This window comes from Populus euphratica, unplaced genomic scaffold (assembly GCF_000495115.2).
Source record: "Populus euphratica unplaced genomic scaffold, PopEup_1.0 scaffold270.1, whole genome shotgun sequence".
NCBI lineage: Eukaryota > Viridiplantae > Streptophyta > Magnoliopsida > Malpighiales > Salicaceae > Populus > Populus euphratica.
The window spans coordinates 164,140-186,614 of record NW_011500151.1 but is presented as its reverse complement, the minus strand read 5'-3'; the positions used below and the strand labels follow the sequence as shown (position 1 = coordinate 186,614).

Below are 22,475 nucleotides of genomic sequence, written 5' to 3'. Positions count from 1 at the left end.
TTTTTTATTTAAGATAATTATTAAATATATGTATTAACTTTTCAATTTATAATTAGAATTTTTTTGGTAAAAAAGATTCATTGAAAATATTTGAATATTTATTATTTTTATGCTTGAAAAAAACTATCCAACCCATTATGAATTGCGTGTCACATAGATCTCATAATTAGTGACTATAATGAGTCTGCTTATATCCAAACTCTTTTACAAAGTAATAGATCTCGTAACTTTAACGTGAATAGAAAAAAACATTGACTCATTAGGTCAACTATGAGAAATAAAATAAAATAAAATAATATTGTTTAATAAAAAAAAATTGAAGGAAATTAATCAAATAACATAATAATTCATATATCTTTTTTAATAGTTGGTGCTCAAGCCTATAATTTTGAAATTTATTTTAAAATTAATCTGGGATAATGCTGGAATTACAAACTAAAAGAGCCGTTTTAAATTTATTAAAAAAATAAAATACATTATTTTAATAATTTTTTTATAAATTAATAGATTGACGGCCAAGCATTAGTGAGACCCGAATTGATCAAATTAAAAAGTTAACCAAAATTCTTAACCTAGACTATAAAATTCTTTTTTTTTTAATATATTTTTAACCAAACTGGCAACAAGATAACCAAAATTCTTAACCTATTTTTAATATATTTTTAACCAAACTGGCACAGAACCGGGATGATCCGCCATATGAGTCCGAGTTTTTAAACAATGCTCAAACCGCGTCTCGTAACAATGGAAAAAAGGTGGAAAAAAGCAATACCAACTTGCAAATAATAACCAATAATCTCTCTAAAACCTAACCGTATATCTCTCGAAGTGCACATGTATGTATACTCCACAAGGCAGAAAAAAGAGTCATCCATTCTTCTTTTCCTTTTCTCTTCTCCTTCGACGCTGAAAAATAATCCTTCTCATTCCCTCTGTCTGCGAAAGAGGGGTTTCTTTCCCTCAAAATAAATCCTAACTTTCTCGTTATTTACCCCTCCATGCCATTCGCTTAAACGCTCTTCCCCTTCTTTGCATGAGTGAGTCATAAATCACTCACTTCTTTTAGGGTTTTTTCTTTTCTCTTTACCAGTTGAAAACGTGAAACGAAGTTGTTCTCTTTTCGAAATCTAGGATTTTCTTTCTTCTTTTTATGATTGTTTGCAGGTTTTTGTAAATATGGAGCGATCTGATGGCAAAGATTTCAAGGAATTCACTGACTCTTCTTCGGGTTCTTACCTCCCTCACTCTCTAATTATTTGGTTTTGGCTTTCTTGTGTATGATTTTATGTAGTAGAAGAAAGATTGATTCTTTTTGGGAATTGATATAAGGGTTTTTGTTGTGGATGTTGAGAGATGAAATGGAATAAAAAAGAAGAGAGCTTTTGGACTTTAAAGGGAGTTTTATTGAAGCTAAAATCTTGGGATTCAAGAAAGATTGCTTTTTTTATTTATTGGTTGGGGTAAATTCTTTAGATTTGGGAATGTACTTAGATTTAGTCTAGGGCTTATTTTTCGGTTTTGTGTTTGTGAAGTTTGTGATTTTTTTAATCAAAAGTTCTCTTCTTTTGTTGTTTCAATGAATATTGAGCTTTGAATTTTAATGTTTTGTTGCTTTTCTTTTGCGTTTAATCTTGTAATGCAAAGCAAGATGTGATCTTTTGTGATTAAAGTTGCAAAACTGGAATAAGGTTGGTTCTGAATTGTGTGAATATTAGTTTATAGTTCATGATTTTAGGTTGGATTGGTAATGTGATAGTCAGGTACCCTGTCGATAGAATGGCTGTGATGTGATCATGTTCATGTTTGCTATGGCTGAAAACATACTCAGCTTGGGGATAAATTCTTTAGATTTGGGAATATGCTTAAATTTAGTGCTTGTGAAGTTTGTGGTTTTTTCTGTTTAATCAAAAGTTCTCTTCTTTCGTTGTTTCAATGAATATTGAGCTTTAAATTTCAATGTTTTGTTGCTTTTCTTTTCTGTTTAATCTTGGGATTTTAGGTTGGATTGGTAGTGTGATAGTCATGTACCCTGTGTTTCGATAGAATGGCTGTGATGCAATCATGTTCATGTATGCTGTGGCTGAAAACATACCCAGCTTCTGTTGTGAACTTTCTTGAACTCCTTCAGGCTCTCACATCATATCAGATCAATGTTTAAAAACCACAAAAAATGAAAGAAAGAAAATCCTATCTTGCTGCACATTTGCTGTCAATCCGAGCTAATTTTTTAAGTAGAGTTTAAATTGTGAAGTAGTGGGTTTTATTGGATGTGCATCGGGGCTTCTTTTGATGCATATTATTGTACTTGTTAGTCCTTGGCTTTTACTCCTCTGTTTAGGGTGCAATTTGGTGTTATATCCTTGAAGATGAATTCAGATAACTCAGTTTTCCTACCTATTTATGTGGACGTGTGTGCTCAAGCATGCACTTCTGTTAAAACTTCACATAATTTTTTGTTCAAACTACCTTTCAGGTGCACTCTTTGATGCTTCACGGTATGAATTTTTTGGTCAACATGATGTGGAAGAAGTGGAGTTGGGTGGTTTAGAAGATGAAGGTGACAATCCTGTGCTTGGACCTGCCGATGATGAGTATCGTTTGTTTGATAGAGATGAAGTAAGAATAGTTTTCTTTTTTGTGTCTCCTGTAATCCATTTCACTCTTATTCTCACCCTTACTCTTGTACTGAAAACTTTTTTTCCAATTCGTGAATGCTGGATTTAACCTAATTTGCTTATTGTTTAACCTGTATTATCTGTTTGATTATATTTACAATATGTGTACTGTTTTGGATGCAGACATCAATTAAGGTCTTATTACATAGTAATTAATTGTCATTGTAGCTTGGAAACTTGGGGTGATTGTTGTCACTGCGCTTTCATTACTAAACCAGAAGTTTTAAGTTAATCAGTCTAAGTTAAAAAAAGATTAATACTGAGCTAATTATGGCATTTGTAAACATAGAAGGTTAGTGATACATTTATATGTTTTGATTTTTGAGTGGTAATTATTCTTTTGAAAACATAAGAGGTTGCTGATATATAGTTTGATTTTGCATGGTAATTATTCCTTTGAAAACATATGAGGTGCTGATATATAGTTTTATGTTTTAATGGTAGTTTTTATAAATGATCATTATATGTGTATCAAATGAAGTTTCTAGGTCCATATTTTTTTTGTGGATGAAAGAAAATTTATATGTGACTTGTGTAAATAAAAAAAAAAATCACTCATTTCATAAATAAAATTTATATGTTCTTCATGTAGTCATCTTAGAAAAAGGAGCCTGTAGACCTTGTACTCTGGCAGAGGAGAATGACCTTTTCTTTGCTTAATTTGACAAAGTCTTAAGTGTAGCTGTTTGGGGTCAGCTACTTTTGTTCTTTCCTATGTTTTTATTATTTCAGTGTCCATTCTGTATTTGTTTAACTCTTATCTGAAGGGTTATTGAGAAAGAAAGATAAAACCTTTATTTTTTGGTTTGATAATTCTCTGTTCTGTTGCAGCCAACTATTGTCCATTGTTGTTTGCTCTTATCAAAATCTAATATTTATTTAACTTCTAGTTAATGAGAAAAGAGAGATTCCTGATTAACCATTATGAAAAAGGAGTCTATCAGAATCAAACCATGAAATCATGTAGCTGAGTCATAATTAAGATGCTGCACTATTGAAACTTCGGATTGCTGTTATAATGACTGATTTTTTTTTTTCATGTTCTTTTCATTTTCTTCTTTGATTTCAGGGTGTAAGTTTAGGATCTTTATCTGAAATTGATGATCTGGCAAGTACTTTTGCGAAGGTTAGATTCTTTTTTCTTTAACTTATACGGTAATTTAACGTGTATAACATACTATTTTATGAGTTCTACATGTTCATTTAATTCCAATATGTTCTGTTTATTAAGACGATAAGTTTAGTCATTACACATTTGCTACAAGGTTAATTGTTACTTGGATATCAGAATCACAAAAGCTAGCTTGGAAACATGTTTGTTAAGAGCTTAAAAAAACTGCATGTTATTGGGCTCCATACGTTTAATTGGTTTTATGATGCATCTCAATTTAAAAGTATCAAAACGAAGTGTTTTAATGGGCCCTCATGGTTTTGCCTGAGTAAAATGGAAAGATGCTAAGTTATAAGTTTGAGGAAGAGAAAAAGGTGGAAGGGACATTTGATCCCCTTCTATGGCGTTGATTGTTCCCTTGATCTGTGAACATATTTTGCATTATTTGTTGGTTGTATGACCCCCTTCTATGGCGTCAATTGTTCCCTTGATCTGTGAGCATATTATTTTGCATTATTTTCTTAAAAATTGTTGATAAAAATTTTAGAGTTTAGGAGAATGAGAGAAGAAAAATTGTCATGATCGAGAAAAGTCATTTCCATAGAAGAATACGAGAAATATAAATAAAATTAATGAAATGAAAGTATTTTAGTGTCACTGAAAGCCAGCTGAAGACATTTTGTCAAATTCTGCAGAAGCAATGCTCCATAGAGGCTAGAGAAGGCTAAGAAAACCAATCTTTCTACCCTATACTTGACTGGGTCTTTGAATATTCTTGAATTCTGGTCCATCCAGGTACTCCAGATCACCACAAACATTGTAAATGTGTCAAAAGTGTTCTTCTACCTTTCCATCCTTGATCAAAAGCAAATCTTTCCACCTGGTGATTTTCAGTACAACTAATACACACAAGATCTGCTCTCTTCCCCCTTCCAACCTTGATCAAAAGCAAGTCTTTCCACCCTGCTCTGTGATGAGACATATCGCCTCTATTTGATGTTAAGCACAAACATTACACCTTTTATTTTATTTTAAGTACCCCTCATTTTCTTTTCCTTTGAATGACACTTAGCTTTCTGTCTATCAAAACTCATCTAACAGAAAATGTATGTTCAGTTCATCCTCTCTCAGAGGCATTTAAGATCCTTCCTTGTTTAGACCTCCTCAATGCATACGCATACTACTAGCTTGCAAAACTCATTTCACAAAAGCATTTTGAGTTACTTATCCAACCCGAGGATCAGGGGATGCTTTCTAATGTTTTTTTTTGTTGACTTGTGAATTTGTTGTCCAAATGCATAGTTGAACAGAGTTGTAACCGGACCAAGAAATCCAGGAGTTATTGGTGACAGAGGATCTGGATCATTTTCAAGGGAAAGTGAGTTCAATTAATTGTAAATTTTGTTTACATTATCTTGTTGCACCAAATCAAGAAATTTCCTAGACTTGATATTCTGTAAATTTGCTTTCTTAGTCCTGAGATGACCATGCAGTGGTTTAGATTTAATTCTCATATAATTGTTGTTAGTGTATTTTTGAGCCAAGAAGTATATTGAATGGAAATGCCTTCCATTCTTTGTTTTCAGCTTGAAAGTTGAATTGGATGTTTTATCCTTGTGTTTTCTCCTCCAATACATGGACTTCACAAAGCCTTTCATAAACTTTTTTATGATTTTGTTTAGTTTTTTCCACAAGCCTGATGAGTGGTTAAATAGTTCTAGCAGAAGTCCTTTTCTTTGCATGCAGATCAGAAGGCCTTTTCTTCAGTAAGATGGAGAGTGGCTTCTTGGCTAAAATGGTTTTTTTCTTCATTAACCATTTTGAGATTGATTTAGTTGTTCTCATGAATTTCTGGTACATCCAGTACAATCAATTTCTGATGTGTCAGATCATTGTTTGTCTCCCAGTTTTTGAAATAAAAGAAATAATAAGATATTTTGCATGCATGCATACTTCACATCACTTGCTGGTGACTAGTGCAAATGATTTCTGTTGTGTTTTGCGAACCAGAATGTACATGATTATTTCCACCTTTCAACTTAGCATACCATGGCTAACAGTTTGCAGAGTAACATATTTTTAGGTCAGCATTACTTCTATAGGGGTGTCTAAGTATGCCTCCTGCCATAGCATCTAATACTAGTTTTCTTGTCAGGTTCATCTGCTACTGATTGGGCACAAGATGGAGAGTTTGCTGGCTGGTTAGATCAACAAATGTTTTGTGCAGAAAATGCTCAGGACAGCAAGAGATGGTCATCACAGCCCCAGCCTTCTTCGGCTCGTTTCTCAGAATCTAAACCATTGTACAGAACTTCCTCATATCCCCAGCACAAAACCATTGTACAGAACTTCCTCGTATCCCCAGCAGCCACTGCAGCAGCCTCACTTCTCAAGTGAACCAATTCATTTACCCAAATCAAATTTCACATCTTTCCCCCCACCTGGTGCTTCGCCACACCAACTCAATGTTGCTTCTCGTGCTGGTGGACTGCAGTCGCACTTGTCTGCTCCAAACCTCTCTCCTTTGTCCAACTCTAATCTTCATCTGGCTGGTTTACAGCATGGGTTACATTATGGTGGAAATCTGCCCCAGATCATGTCTCCTGGCCTTTCTTTTAATAATAGGCCACAAAAACATTGGCTTAATCATGCTGGTCTGTTACATGTAGATCAGTCTAGGCTCTTAGAGAGCATCTTGCAACAACAACTATCGCATCAAAATGGCCTAATGTCTGCCCATTTGATGTCACCACAGCAGCAATTACAACAGCAGCGACTGCAGTCTTCACTTCAACCATCACTGCCTCATTTTGCAGCAATGCAATCTCAGTTCTTTAATTCCCATCCTTCATCATTGCATATCAGGGATCAAAAACATAAATCATCCTCTCAAAGAAACCGGCGCTTTTCGCAGGGATCTGACACTAGTAGTCAGAAAAGTGATAGTGGCTGGGTGCAGTTCCGATCCAAGCATATGACAGCTGATGAAATAGAGAGTATTCTGAAAATGCAGCATGCTGCCACTCATAGCACTGACCCATATATAGATGATTACTACCACCAAGCTTCTCTTGCCAAGAAATCTACTGGGTCAAGAATTAAACACAATTTCTGCCCATCTCACATGAAGGAGCTCCCTTCTCGATCTCGTAACAGTGCAGATCAGCATTCTCATCTCCATTTTGATGCTCTCGGGAAGATTCCTCTCCCACCCATACGGAAACCTCGCCCCCTTCTTGAAGTTGATTATCCTAGTTCTGGTGATGGAAACTCTGAACAAATCTCTGAGAGGCCTTTGGAACAGGAACCTATGCTTGCAGCTAGAATCACTATTGAAGATAGCTTATCTCTTCTTCTTGATGTAGATGATATTGATCGTTTCCTGCAGTGTAATCAGTCCCAGGATGGTGGGGCTCAGCTCAGGCGTAGGCGGCAGAACTTGCTTGAAGGCTTGGCAGCATCACTCCAGCTTGTTGACCCACTTGGCCAAACTGGCCAATCTGTTGGACTGGCCTCGAAGGATGACATTGTGTTCCTGCGGTTAGTATCTCTTCCCAAGGGTCAAAAGCTTATCTGCAAGTTTCTTCAGCTTCTATTCCCTGGCAACGAACTCACCCGTGTTGTCTGCATGGCTATTTTCCGTCACTTGAGATTTTTGTTTGGTGGTATTCCCTCGGATACAGATGCAGCTGACACGACTACAAATCTCACAAAGACAGTTTCTGCATGTGTATATGGCATGGATCTTCATGCATTGAGTGCTTGCCTGGTTGCAGTAGTTTGTTCTTCGGAGCAGCCACCTTTTCGGCCTCTTGGCAGTCCTGCTGGGGATGGGGCCACAGTTATTTTGAAATGTCTTCTTGAAAGAGCTAGTAAACTATTACATGGTCCTCAGGCTTCTGCCAACTGTGCTATGCCCAATTTTGCTCTTTGGCAGGCATCATTTGATGAATTCTTTGATCTTCTTACGAAGTACTGCCTGATTAAATATGACACCATACTGCATTCAGTCTATGCAAAGACACCACCTAGTACAGAAGGTATTGATTTGGAGGTGCGTGCAGCTACAAAACAAGAAATGCCTGTTGAGCTTTTACGAGCTTGCCTTCCTCATACGAATGACCGCCAGATGGAGCTCTTAAGACATTTTGGGCAGCAACGCAAAACCAGCACTGGGCTGAGTGCATATCCAGGGAATAGTGGCCTCATAAACTCTGAATCAGTGAGGAGTTGAGCGAGGAAAGAATTAAAGATACTGCAACTGGATGACCATTCTGTGTATATCAAGCACAACGCTTATTTGGATACTAAAATGGTACTAATGTGCTTTGGAGCTTGGGACTGGCGGAGATTCACCTTTATTGTGAGTCTGGTTTTACAAGGGTTCATCTTTATCTGTTTAATATTTTCCTTTAAAAGATTATCAACGACTCCAATCTCATTAAACCTAAAGTCATATGCATAAATTTGTATCATGATGGAAAATATACATGGGAGATGGTGACTGGGATGTCCTTTTTCATTTTATGTTCTTCCAAGGAGCTTTATTTTGATGCTCAATGTTGTAATTCCTGGCAAACAAAAGCTAAAGCTTAGGGGATAGATTGTACAGGATAAGCACTCCCTTTTATTTTGATCTGTCTTGTTCATTGGAAGTCAAGGAAGTTGTAGTGAAGAGAGTTGTCCAATGTTCAGGACCATCACGCTGGATGTACTTGTTGGAGCATGTATCAGTCAGAACTGACATTCAAATTCTGTAATAAATTGCGAATGTTGTGGAGGTGCAAGAAATGTTCTGTCAGATAAAGGGGACTGGAAGTCCTGAAGTAAATGTAGTCAATTTCTCTATCATTTGTGAGAAACTGTTAGACTTAGTTTACCACATCATTGATTCCGTGTCTTGTGCTTATTTTATTATTTTTTTTAATTTACGTGGGGTGTTCGAGCCAGTTTACGCGTACCACGACTAATCCCCATGGCTCATTGAACATCCTGCAAGCCCAGTGAACAAGGCACCGCGGGGGTGACAGGCGTGCATGGTGAGGTTCGAATCCAGGTGCAGAAGAAGGGGATAAGCCTTTCTCACCGCTAAGTCAGAACCTCACTTGCGTGTCTTGTGCTTATTAGCTTCAAGTGGTGGTGGAATCTTTCACGGGCAGAATTCTTTTGATGTTGGGGTTTCAGTGTATGTTTCCTCACCATGAATTGTTTGCTTCTCTTTCATTTGCAGAATTTCTGTTTGTTTAAACAGAAATTTGGGCCTTACAACTGTTTAAGTTGATACAAAAGGCTGTTCTCGTAGTTAAGCAGATATGTTTATATTTTAAACCTTTCAATCATTTTTTCAGAAAAATGTTTTTCTCAATTTTCCAAAACAAAATAATACTGGAAAATAAGTTTAAAAAAGAGATTTTTCAGAGAGCTCTTGAATAGTGTTAATTTAGAAATTTTTTTTGTTATAATCTCATGAAAGCGACCTAGCTAACATGGTGTAGTGATCTAATATATGGGGATCGGAGTTTGACCAAGTGATATTAGCAAAGCCCGGTTATTATTTTATTGATTTTTTAATTTTTATTGAAACGAAGTTGTTATGATTTTTATTTTTTTTCCCCGGCCATCAACCCTAAGGTCTGACATCCAAACTGTAGATTTGTCATGGCAGGGTCTTCCCACGCAGTTCTTCCTCTGCTAGTGATTCCCATTGGACTAGCACTTCCCATACATCGGTATTTGTTAGACTCAGTCAATATTTGCCACCAAACCCCATGCAAGTATCAAGATGCTAAAGAATTTGGTATCTCCTTGCCAGATAGTAGCCATACCCAGCGAGCTCTTATGGCCTCCTATAATAGCAATCACAACATTAGATGCTGCTGTACATGGTTCACCAGCAATAGATTTGTTAATTATTTTACACTGCTTAACATGAACATAAATAATAGCGTTATGAAGGAAAAGAAGGAAGACAATTTTATTGATTTGCATAAAATTCTTAGATAAAGATAGAGTTTTAGTTTAAAATAAAAATTATAAAATTTAAAAATTATATAACAAATAAATCAAATATGTCCAGATTTATTTCTAAAACCTTGATCTTCAAGTTAAGACCTTTAACAACAAAATCTCCTAATTTTTTGTAACAGGAAAGTCTCTTGATTTTTTTTACAGCTTTTAAGGTATTCTTTTAACACTCTTTCTTGTCTTAATTGTTGTAAACACTTAACTTGTATAGTTTTTCAAAACTTGTTTTTAAAAAAATTTTAGTCAAAACATCTGCAATCTGGTCATTGGTTTTGTAATAAAGTAGAGTAACTTTTCTTTCTCTTTCTTCTTCTTCTTTTTTTTTTTTTTATCCTAGACTTCTCTTAAAAAATATAATTTGATTTTAAAGTGTTTAGTCTTGCAATGAAAAACATGATTATTTGTAATAGAAATTGCAGCTTGATTGTTAACATAAATTTGTGTTAGTTCAAGTTGATCCATATGTAAATCTAAGTATTTTTCTTATCTAAATTGCTTGATTTATAATAGCAGTAGCTGCTATATATTTGGTCTTAGTTGTGCTTTGAGCGACCACATCTTGCTTTCTTAAACACCAAGAGAACATGCCTAATATGAAGTTAAAACAATAGCTCGAAATATTTTTCATGTCATCCACAGATCCTGTCATGTCATTGTTAGAATAGCCATAAAGCATAAAGTTACGAGAATAAGAGAACTTTATACTATAGTTTATTGTACCATTGATATATCTTATCATTCTTTTTGTGTCTTGAAGATGTGATTCACTTGCACAATGCATGAATCGTGAAAGAAAATTTATAGCAAATGCAATATCAAATCTTATTGTTGTAAGATACATTAAACACCTAATTAAACTTATATACTGACCTTTATTTATTTTATTTGTTCCATCATTCGTACTAAATATTTTCTTCAAATTTATAGAAGTGCTTTTGCTTTTGTAGTTCTTTATAAGAAACTTTTTTCAGGATCTTCTTAGCATATTTCTTTTGACATATGAAGATTATTTCATTGCTTTGTTTCACCTCCATTCCAAGGAAATAAGACATCAACCAAGGTCTATCATTTCAAATACATTAAGCATTTCAGCCTTAAACTCTTCTATGAGAATCTTACTACTTCATATTACAAATAAGTCATCAATATAAAGAATTACAATAATTAAATTTGCATCAATTCCTTTTATATATGGCCCCACTTAGAGCTTTGACAAAGCCAAGTTTATGTATATGCTCATTAATTCAGTTATATTATGCTCTAGGAGCTTGTCTAAGGTCATATAATGCCTTCTTCAACAAGTAGACCTTCTTCTTTTGTCCCTTGACTTGAAAACCTTTTGATTGTTATATGAAAATCTCCTACTACATATATCCATTTAGAAATGCAAATTTTATAACTAGCTGATAAACTTTCTAATCCTTTCATGTAAACAATGCAAGTAAAAAACTGATTGTATCAAATTATGTTACCAGTGCAAATATTTTTGAGAAATCCACTCTAAACACTTGAGTATAGCCCTTCACAACTAATATGGCTTTGTATTTGTTTATAGAACCATTGCATTTTGTTTAATTCTATAAATCAATTTGACTTCTATGATTTTTTTATGTAAAAGCTTATCCATCTTAGGTATCATTTTTTTTTTATCATTTTAAGTTTCTCTTTCATTGCTTCAATCTATTTATTGTTCTTCGCCGCCTCTTCAAAATATACAGGCTCATAAACAACAATATTGTTATTTTCATAAATCTCAAATAAGAATCTTTCATCAATATTGTTGTTAATAATCTATCAAGTTAATAATTCCTGCTTCTTTATTGATGATTCTTACTTCTTTTCTGGTTGCTTTTATTTTCGTTGTTTATTTTTTATGAAGTTAACATTTTGCTTGCTAATTTTTTTTTATTTTGAGGTTAAAGATTTTATAAGTTTTTAATAAATTGCTGTATTTAATGAACACTCTTGATTTAGTTTTGTTTTTTTTGTTTTTAACCTGTGGCATGTGATTAAAATAAAGAAAACCAAATATTTTTGAAGGCAACCAAAGGAAGCACATGAGTGAAACAAAGGCGGTTTTTACTCATTCAACACTATCTAATTATAAAAAAAATTAAAGAACCACTCTATCAAAGCGAAGCTTCATTTCATTTATATATTTTAGCATTGCACACAAGTACGATGTAACAGAGGCCGCAGCCGTCTTTATTCATATATATTGAAGTAACGTAATTGTTATTGGGCAACAATAACTTGTTGCCTTCAATTTGAGCAGGATTAATCATGGTACTAGATACCACATCTGGTTGTCTCCACCATTGGATTGCCAAAGAAATATTTGTTGAGGGACTTCTGTTTGACCTTCGCGCAAATCCATTACCAGGTCTTTAGAAGCACTGGCAGTATTAATAATGGCATAATCAGAGGACCTATATCTCCAAAATATATAATCAGACGAACTGAAGTTGCATGGGAGAACGAGAATGTCGCTTCCTTGGGTTAGGTCATTACAAGTGAGGCACATGCTAAGGTCCGTCTCTGTCCGCAAAGTACCATCTGTATAGAACTCCCATTTTTGCTCTTTTGTGTCGGCCTTGCAATCCACTAGCTGGGGCACGAATCTGTTCACTGAAACGCAGAGTTTACTGCCTGCCCCGACGATGGACAACGGCCTTGAATCATTGATAGCCTTCCTACCTTCTACGGAGGCATGCAGTCGAATTACAGGGCCGGGATGTGTATTAATGCCACCATCGTTTGCCACGACATGGTGATCGTGAATTGCCACTAACACAACCCATAGTGCCACCAACTGCAAAATCCAAACTTTCATGTTTCCTTCCATTATGGATCGTGGGAATTTCCAAATCTCACCTGTAAAAATAGATGAAGAGTGTCAATTCTTGAAGTACTAGGTGGACGTTAATCCACACCAGTTAACATATTTAATCATTTTCTGCTTTCATATCCCATATGTTCTTCATTAATAGCGGCAGAAGTAGGCATGAATCAATTCGCACTTGCTTCCAAGCCTCGTTAAGGGAAACTAATTATCAAGCAATTCCATATGTTTTATGAAATGTCATATATTCTTAGATGCATGAAGAAAAAGTGAAGTGTGCCTGCGTGCGTACGTGCAGCAAGAGCAAGAACAAAAAACAAACGATAAATTGTAAGTGAAGAGCTTAAATAATTTAACCTTCAATGGAAATGAAAGTTTCCAAATAAGGGGAATAAACTAGCTGATAACCTGTGAGGATGCCTGTGATTGAGAAGATTAAGAAGAAAGCTAGAGTGCTTGTGGTTTTTTGGAGCATAACCTGCCTCGCTTTTATAAGGGCTCCTGGCTGCAGGTCCCCAACCACTCGCATATATGTTTTTTTATATATCCAATGATTCAGCATTCATATATAAGCTAGAGGGCTGAAAATATCAATGTGCGGAAGCTTATGTTTAAGAAGATGAGGAAGAGAGAAAGACTACTGCTAAGGATTAAAGTAATCAGAGAGCCATTAAACCAGGTGCAAACGCTACTCATGTATCCGTGTACGTATCACATAGCTGGTTTATTTTTATTTTTTTTCATTATTATTATTATTATCAGCAGTGAAAGTCCACTTGCTTCGTATAATTTAAAACCTCAATCACATACTAAATATAAATATTACATCGTATATTCTTTGTTTAAGCAATGAAATTGTTCGAATTATATATAATCCTGCAGACAAACAACAATTTGATAGTAATGTTATCCAGTCAAGTTAAACTATACGTGTTCAACCTACACATATATAATCATAATTGGTTTTGTTTTTTTAATATCAATACGTAAAAGCCAATATAGACTATGGATTCAAAACACGGTTTAGGATTCAATATAGACTCTCTCTTTATTTTTATTACAAGGATCTTTTTTTTTAATTACAAGGATTATCTATATGTTAGCAGCACACAATAAATAAGATGAGATGCGATTGCAGTGCATACCGAGTAATAATCTCAAGTCGTCGTGGCTCTGAAACACAAGGTGATATAGGTGGAAGTACCAAAAAAAAAAAAACATCAAACACAGACACAAAGGAATTCTATGAGAAAGGATTGATATAAAAATTCTAATTAAAAATTTTATTACTAAATACTTTTATTTTTATGTAGTCTGTTTCTCCTTCAATAAATTCAAAATTCAACATAAATCAACAAGGAAACCTGAAAATAAAAGAAATATAATAAAAATCCTAAAACAAATTAAAAAACCATAAATAAAACTAAAAAAATAAAAAAAGAGTTCTACACAAATAAAGAATCAAACCATAAATCTACTAGAAAAATATAATAAATCTCAAACAGTAACTTTTTAATATTATTAGAAGGTTTTTCTCATAACTACAAAGTTTTAATCTTATAGAAAAAAAGCATATGAAATCATCTAATAAAATATCAGTTTAATCAAATAGTTAAATTAAAAATTATATTTATTAATATAAAGCTATATATTAGGAAAAAAAAATACTTACATTAGTCTCCCTGTAATGAAAAAAACTTGTTCTTGAGTTTAAATTATTGTTACTTCGATCTTGTAAATGTTCAATCAAGACTTTACAACTTTTTATTTTCTTTGCTTCATGTGTATAATATTTTTAAATATCAACTTCAATATCTTCATCTTAAAATTTATATAAGAAATAATAATTAATAATTTATTTCTCTTTCACTGACTTTTACAATAATAAATTTTATATCTCATACTTTATGAATATGCTTTGCATCTATATAATATTTGAACATATTTATATTTGTAATAATAGTAAACTTGTAATAAAAAAAGATCAACATGACTTAAATAAAAAAAAATTATTGATCACATTTCATATATTTTTTTATTCAACTTCTAACTTATTAATATAGACAACATTAATGATATCATTACTATCATTAGATAGCATGCCTCTCTAAAAAATTTATAACTTTTTAAATAAATCTAAAACTTGATATAAACTAACAAGAAAACCGCTAATCTAAACAAAACTAGGAAAGAACTCTAAATAATGCTGAGAATTTGATAAAATAGTTCTAAATCCAAAGAAAAGAAATATTAAACCAACTTGGAAAATTATTGGAAAGTCTTTCTAACCTCAGCATGAAAATAATGGCTAGTACTAGAAAAACAATTCTTGCATCACAAGGACGGTTTAACAGAGGCCGCAGCAAAATTTATTCATATTAAAGTAACGTAACTATTATAGTACAATAATAATTTGTTTCCTTTAATTGGAGCAGAATTAGTCATGATTTCAAGATACCAGTGCTGGTTTGCTCCATTATCTGTTGGCCAAAGAATTATTTGTCGGGCGACTGTTGTTATAGAGCTGCGCAAATCCATTACCATTTCAGTGGGCACCATTCACAATGGCCTTATCAGGGTCCCTATATCGCCAGACTATATAACCAGACGAACTGAAGCTGCATGGAAGAACGAGAATGTCATTTCTGTTCGCACAGTACCAACTGTACAGAACCCCCATTGTTGCTCTTTTGTGTCGGTCTTGCAATCCACTGGCAGCGGCGAGAATCTGTTTACTGAAACGCAGAGATTGCCGCTTGCCCCAACAACGGACAACGGCCTTGAATAATTTTTAAAATTCGTACCTTCTCCGGAGGCATACATTCGAATTATAGGATCGGGAAGTGTATACATGCCGGATATGTGTATATTTGGTGCCAAGAGCTCTTACCAGGGTGGTTTTTTAAGATTAAAAAAAGAAGCTTCCTCTAAAGTTTTCCTCGGGATTCTCCAACAAGGACCTCAGCATAAGAATTAAAAGAAAAACTATGAATATATAATGTTGAATTCAATATCAAGTTACATATTTGCTAGTTAAATACTCTATAGTTGCTTGCTTATTTGGAAATTATGTACATGTATAGAGAACAAACGAAGAGTGGATATGGCAATGCTTGATCTCATGCCGGCATGTCAAACATTTAAAAAAGCCAATGCTTCTTTCTTGCTACTCTGGTGGGGACATCTGCAGGCATAGACAGCATCCATTAAAGCTATTAGTTTGAAAAAAATATTGCTGTGCTGAGGGTAAAACAAGCTCCGACTATTGGTCTGTCCCTCACCTCCAGTTGCATACAATGAATTGTAATGAACTTCGCTCCAAAAGCTCAGCCAAAGTTCTGGAAACAAGAGCAGTCATTATATCAGGAAGTAGAGAATAATGAAAAGATAGCTCGGCGAAATGGAGGGGGGGGGGGATTTCATTGTTAAAGACAGCTTGACTTGCTTGATAACTTAAGAATTGTTTCTGCGGTGACCAGATTTATTATAGATTTTTTCCGCAAAGAATTTTGTAGGATAGCCTACTTTGAAGAGAGGAAAAGTACAAAACAGGAAAATCAAGTATAGCCTACTTTGAAACATGTAACAGGTTATAGTGATCCATCTTTGTTAGGAAAATTCTTCTTCTCAATTCCCCATCCCTTATCCTGGTTAGCTTCAAAATTCCCACAACATTGAGAAGCAGAGGAGGTGATAATTAGGAAATAAAGTATCCAGCTTCTCTCAAGACAGGTAAAGCACGCAGACTTGCAAAGGTAGAATAATAATAAATAAGATTTGGACTTTCAATGTACTCTACAGTAATCAAATTTAACACAGAAATCCATTTAACAATAAGCATGATACACATGTTGTGATGACCTCTGGGATATGGTATAAAGATTTAGATCTACCTCTTGTGGGACTTTTGTCTTTGGGCATGATCTCGATATAGCATGTGTCCCGGAAAGACGTTACCAAACAAATTTTGGCTCCAAACTGAATTCATGCCCAAAAGAGGTCAAGGGATAACCATTGCATAACACAAGCAGATAATAGTTACAAAAAACGAAAACAATTAGGCTTCATGTATAGTCTTCAGGGAAATGGATCCATTCAATAAATTAGAAAAAATCAATAAAGGAGCAAAAAGAGTTAGATTTCTGCTTACTTGATCTGCCGCTGCCTGTAGAGTTAGATGATCCCCCCACTCCCCTGGCCTAGTATCATGGAAGGTTTCACACACAAAATGAATTAGAGTGCAGCTTAATTTTTTGTAAGCAGGGTTTCCATTTTTTGCAGGAAAAAAACTAGCATGCATCACCATAGAAATCTAACTTTTTCATCTTCTTCAAATAGCTTCTGTACTTCATGGGGACATATCCCTCATATGATTTTCTGAAATGCTTTAGCTGAAAAGGAAGATAAATGAAACAATGATAAGAAAATAGTAGCATGACAAAGCAATTTCATAGAAAATATATAAACTATGTAGTCTATATAGCAGACTCATGCACAGCACCAGACACTTGGATGTATTAGAAGTTGGCCATTAGTAGCATTTTCCAAAATGCTTGACTATTTTCTTCCTCACATGTTTGTGGTAATCTGAACTGCGGAACAATTGGTCTGCTAATGCTCGAAACTGTCAAATACATACAAACCAATACTTTATAAGCACTTCTGTAATGGAGTTCTCACAGTTACTTACGGGACTCATTCAGACATCCATGCTAGTACAGTTACGAATAAACAATTCATTTGAAGAAATGAAATTGGTAATTGTAGCTACTACACCTGGCAATTCTCATCGCCCTCGATTTGCAGTTCTTCTAAACCATATGTTGCCAACCTGAAAGAAAACCAATTATTAAGATAAACAAAAGATAAACCATACTCTTTGCATATAAAAGAAACCAATTTTTTGAAATCAGATGGTAAAAACCATTTATTCAATATTTTAACAATATGCACATTAGATGCCATCAAGCCAGCATTTACAATCTTTACTTAAACAGCACAAATCAAAGTCTATACATGGAAAAAATACTTGCCATGCTCAAAATGAACCTACAAAAAGGATGCTAGCAACTGAAACTAACTTCATTACTGGAATGAGAAAAGGCAACCATTTAAAAATGGATAACAATTATAGGCACGCCACATTACATAATAGCTAAAAGTGAAATGCACCAAGTGATCCAAGAATGAATACGAAGCAGTATGAAGGGTGCATCACATTACATACTAGCTAAAAGTGAAATGCGCCAAGTGGTCCAAGAATGAATAAGAAACAGTATGAAGGGTGGACAACAAAATCACAACCTTTCAGACAGCCGCTCATGGTCTAAGGTTGCATCATTTACATCAGGTATCTCACCATTCACCCGTGGAGTGTGCTGGCAAAACATTAAATCTATGATTATTCATATGGCTTAATAAACACCAAGAAGTTATTCAACAGCAGGAGGAAATAACAAAACAAAAAAGGACAACAATTATGTGTATTTGTTTACCTCTTTAATACTCACTGGTCAATATAGAGTATAAACTAGGTTAAAATAAATATATAACCAATCGCAAGCGTAGAAGGAAGTGCCAGACATGTTGTCTAATAACAGCAGTTGTTGAAGAATCCAGTGAGCACTTCCTACTCTGTTCCTCAACACACGTGCTTGTTGCAAGCTAATGTGAAGGTAAAGAGAACATGCACAAGGCAACCCTTACTTTCAGCAAGGAACTACAGGTTGCATAGCTGGCTCATGCAGCCACATAATTCACATTGTTTTTGTTAATGGTTCCTTGTATTTTTAGGGACTGATTGGTTTAATCTTTTATTTTTTGGATGATGTATTGGATAGGGACATGCGTGTTCACTGGGTGATGAGGCATGCTTCTTAACTTTTGGATTTGGGTTATTGTTTACTTAATTAGGCTTCGCTGCAAGGAGTAATTTAACGGCCAAAGATATGAAATCAGCTGCATATTTTTCTTATTTATAAATGGAAGTTAGATACACAAACAGGAAATGCCCTCCTGCGCCATTTGTACCTAGATTTATCCCCTAGTTTGCTTAAATTAAGGAGTGACATCACCACAAGTTTTTACCCATCATAACTAACACCCAAGACTGCACTATAGATTGGTACAGCATTGCATATCAACAGCCTGTTTTGTAGGTGCAAGAGGTTGATGGAGGTTAAAATTTACTATAATTTAACAAATTGGCCTTTCCATACACTATACAATGAAACAAAAAAATGCACCGAGCATGTGAAATTGAAATGTCATAAATGTGTAAGCATGTAGTATGGGCTGGAAAATGTAGATGTGGAAAGGAAAATACTGGTATGGAGTCCAAATGCTACAGTCTCTTCCCAAGCGTTCCAGCAACTTGAGAACTTTCATCTTCTGCTAAGATGCTTGCAATGGTTTGGTCATCCTCTATGTCCGGAAAGCTGCTATTCAAACTCGAAGTCGAGCTCACACTTGCATTGCTATTGCTTTCAGTCATACTATGCCAACATCAACAAATCCAGCTAATTCTAACCTACAAAACAAGCAAAGGCGAGGCATCAAATCTGAATATCAATAGCAAATTCCAAATCTATAGATGCACAAATTTCTATAAAAGATGATGACAAACTTCAAAATTAAGAATATATGTTCCTCGAAGCAAACAGCATTCATTAATCTAAAGATTTTAACCAAACAATTCATCAATTTCACAAATTGAATACTAAAATAGCCACAGACTACTTTTCCGGCTAGTGTGCCCCCAAAGCCTTTCACCTAGCCTTCTAAATTAATCAAGGATCGCGTATCAAATTACCTTCTTTAGCTGAATCAATCTCCAAATGGAAACCAATCAAATCATCCTTCCCTTCCAATTTTCTCAGCAACCAAACATAGCAAAAAAAACAAACAAGAAAAAATCTAGACAACCAAGTCAACAGCAAGAGAAATCCAAAAGCTCACACGAACCAGCCAAGAGCAAACCTGAAACTCGAAACTTGAGGAAAGAACAAAGAAAACCCAGTATAAAACTTGAACTTTACCAGCTGATAGAACAGTTGAAATGAAAAGATTCAATCTTTATAGTGAGTTTCAATGTTAGATGTTTCTTTTCAATTCCCAGAAACCAAACAAGCCCAAAAAAAAAAAAAGAACCCGGTTGAATAAATGACAAAAACGAACCCTAGCATGTGCCTCACTTGTAATGATCTCACCCAAGGAAGCGACATGCTCATTCTCCCATGCAGCCTGACTTCGTCTGGTAATACAGTTTGGTAATATAGGGCCTCTGGTAAAGCCATTGTGGATGCTGTCACTGAACTGGTAATGGATTTGCGCGGCGCTCAAGCAGAAGTCCCTCAATAAATAATTCCTTGGCCATCCCATTATATAGATTGTGTACAAACTGTTAATATGTCAATTATACTGAATCAAAGTCGATCGGCCTATGAGACATTTAAATGTCTCTAGCTACGGCGGAGTCAGGAATTTACCATTAAATAAATATATATTTTTTAAAAAATTAATTATTAATTTATGTATTTAAAATTTTAAAGTTAATAAACACATTATTTAAAATATTAAAAATTAAATTTAAAAATATATAAGATTAAAGTGAAAATAAAAATAAATTCACTATTAAAATTATATTCGGGAATATTTTGTATAAATTTATTATTAAAGTTATATCTTTCAATATTTTGTAGAATATAATTCACTTATAATCGAATATGAATCGATATTGTAACAACTCTTCAATCAGGATAAAATAATAATTTTATATCAACTGAAAAACAAAGTAATTAATTTTTTTTCTCTCTTAATTTCTCCTTCCTTCACTTGATTTTTTCTTAGATTAGCGTTTTTTAAGTTGGACTTTGTAAGTTTATAAAGTTATTCTTTTATTTTTTTTATTTTTTTCCTTGAATTTTTTTTTATGTTCTTCCTTTACTTTTCTCTCTTACCTTTTTTTTTTTTCCTATTATGCTTCTGCCAAGTCAACAACATATATAAAAAAAGGAAGAGATGATTTGTTTTATTTTTTAATAGCAAATAATTATTTTATCCTTAATGAGTCATTTTGTTTTTATTTGACGATTATTTTTTTTTGTTAGCACTCCCAAGCTCTATTCATCCTAAAATTTTAATCATATTTTATTCAATATATTTTAAGATTCATCATAAAATTTCAGTTCAATATAATGGTCAGATTGAAAATTACACCCATTAACGTAAAACTGGTCAAATTGTGATTTTTCATTAAATTTTTGAATTTCTCCAAAAATTTTAAAATTTTAACCCAAGCTAAAGCATCATATTAGAAGGCTCCACTCAAATTTTTAGAATTTTTTTATAACTCAATCAAGAATTATGAATTTTTTTATGTAAAACTAATAAAAAAATATTAATAAAATCTTGACTTAGGCTATAGCACACCTAAGCCTTTAACATCCCTCCGCCCTCCTACAATGCTAACAAAACAATTACTCAGGAAAGTAATTTCTGACAATAAAGAAACTTTTTTTTGTCTTGGTTATCTAAATGAGATGGCAAAAATCATGAAGCAAAAAAATTAATATTTTTAGCAAACCAAGACATTGAATTAAGAGAAAGTAATGATTCATCAGGAAAGTAATCATCGATTGGTGTGGTGCCAGATGTTGAATTTATTGTTAATTTTGAAAAATGATCTGTGAAAATATTTTTGGTGCTTTGTCATCCTCGATTTCTTCCTATTTGAAAGTTTCAAAGATTTTAGAATCATAATTGACTTTCCTTTATTTGCATGGCATGAGGAAATGAAAGTACTGATGGGGAATCAGTCTTTTCTTTGCAATGTTCAGGTTTAACCCTTTCTTTACCCTTAGAGATTGACTAATCATCTTTCTCACAAGGTTCAAGACTTGGTTTTTCAATAACCTTACCACTGTGGAGAATAATGACTAATTAGACTTGATCCATATGTTGACTTCTGGAGCTCCTTGCATTGTATTGCCCCTTGAGATTTTGTTGTGGTTGAAATAAAAATTTACCTTTCTCTTGAAAACTGAAAGTAGATGTGAATTTTGCAAGAGTATCTTTAAAATCTGTTATGCTTTAAGCAAGTTGAGTGTTGGTTGTTTATTGCTTTTCAATGAATGCATACAAAGCTTCCTAAAAATTTCTTTTAGGAAGTGGAGCATAAGAAGATGTATATCCATGAGAATTTTAGAAATTATAGTGTGCTTGAAATAGTAACTATGAAGTTTGTGCATCACTCTTCTAACTGAAATTTAGGTGATTTCTCCAACTAGAGTTGTATATTTACGAGTATGAGTTATGATTGGGTCTTTGGGAACTATTTAAAGCATGACCTTGTTCATGGAGACATTCCCTAAAAGAAGACAAAATTGGACAATCATTGGTTGAGTGTTCATTAGTTTCATAGATTTGACACATAATGTCTTGAACATATTTTAATTGACCACTCTTTTTTTAATTCTAATACCTTGACTTTTCTAGTAAAAAAATACAAACTTGGCTTGGAGGTCAAGATCTTCCCAGAGGTTATACATACCTTTACTAGATGTATGAGGTTGAGTTTTATCCTGTGCCCTCATAAGTACCTGCAGTGTTCAAATTTTGGGCATTTTCAACTAACAAGTCTAAGTACTTCATTGCTTCATCGGAGTCTTTATCTTCAAAAGTTTCATTGCATATTAATTCTACCATTTGCCTATGTTTGGTGTTAACCCTTCATAAAAATATGAAACCAATCTCTATGTTTCAAAACCATAATAAGGACAAGTATTAAGCAAGTCTCGATATCTATCCCAACATTGGTAAAATA

General features: G+C 33.9%; 2 protein-coding genes, 1 long non-coding RNA gene and 1 pseudogene across 3 annotated transcripts; 1 reads left to right on the top strand and 3 right to left on the bottom strand.

The window, feature by feature from the left end:
- The first annotated feature begins 787 nt into the window (after window positions 1-787).
- On the top strand, window positions 788-8,568 carry LOC105110947 (uncharacterized). Its single transcript, XM_011006162.1, has 6 exons — window positions 788-1,228; window positions 2,474-2,616; window positions 3,745-3,801; window positions 5,089-5,164; window positions 5,942-6,126; window positions 6,164-8,568. Exons 1-6 carry the CDS (start codon window positions 1,177-1,179, stop codon window positions 8,018-8,020), a joined length of 2,370 nt encoding a protein of 789 aa, XP_011004464.1. The 5' UTR covers window positions 788-1,176; the 3' UTR covers window positions 8,021-8,568.
- On the bottom strand, window positions 8,215-9,079 carry LOC105110949 (uncharacterized). Its single transcript, XR_839552.1, has 2 exons — window positions 8,896-9,079; window positions 8,215-8,685 (listed from the first exon to the last, which is right to left on the bottom strand). It is a non-coding gene; the product is annotated as an uncharacterized LOC105110949 (long non-coding RNA).
- Window positions 9,080-12,091: 3,012 nt separating this feature from the next.
- LOC105110969 (abrin-a-like) lies at window positions 12,092-15,523 on the bottom strand. The gene is made up of 2 exons (XM_011006184.1): window positions 15,111-15,523; window positions 12,092-12,684 (listed from the first exon to the last, which is right to left on the bottom strand). Exons 1-2 carry the CDS (start codon window positions 15,127-15,129, stop codon window positions 12,092-12,094), a joined length of 612 nt encoding a protein of 203 aa, XP_011004486.1. The 5' UTR covers window positions 15,130-15,523.
- Window positions 15,524-15,627: 104 nt separating this feature from the next.
- On the bottom strand, window positions 15,628-19,999 carry LOC105110945 (OTU domain-containing protein DDB_G0284757-like; annotated as a pseudogene).
- Window positions 20,000-22,475: the final 2,476 nt, after the last annotated feature.

Coding starts and splice junctions, on each gene's coding strand:
- LOC105110947 (XM_011006162.1), top strand. CDS start 1,177: ATGGAGCGATCTGATGGCAAAGATTTCAAGGAATTCACTGACTCTTCT. Junction 1,229..2,473: donor ATTCACTGACTCTTCTTCGG/GTTCTTACCTCC, acceptor ACTACCTTTCAG/GTGCACTCTTTGATGCTTCA. Junction 5,165..5,941: donor TGGATCATTTTCAAGGGAAA/GTGAGTTCAATT, acceptor TTTTCTTGTCAG/GTTCATCTGCTACTGATTGG.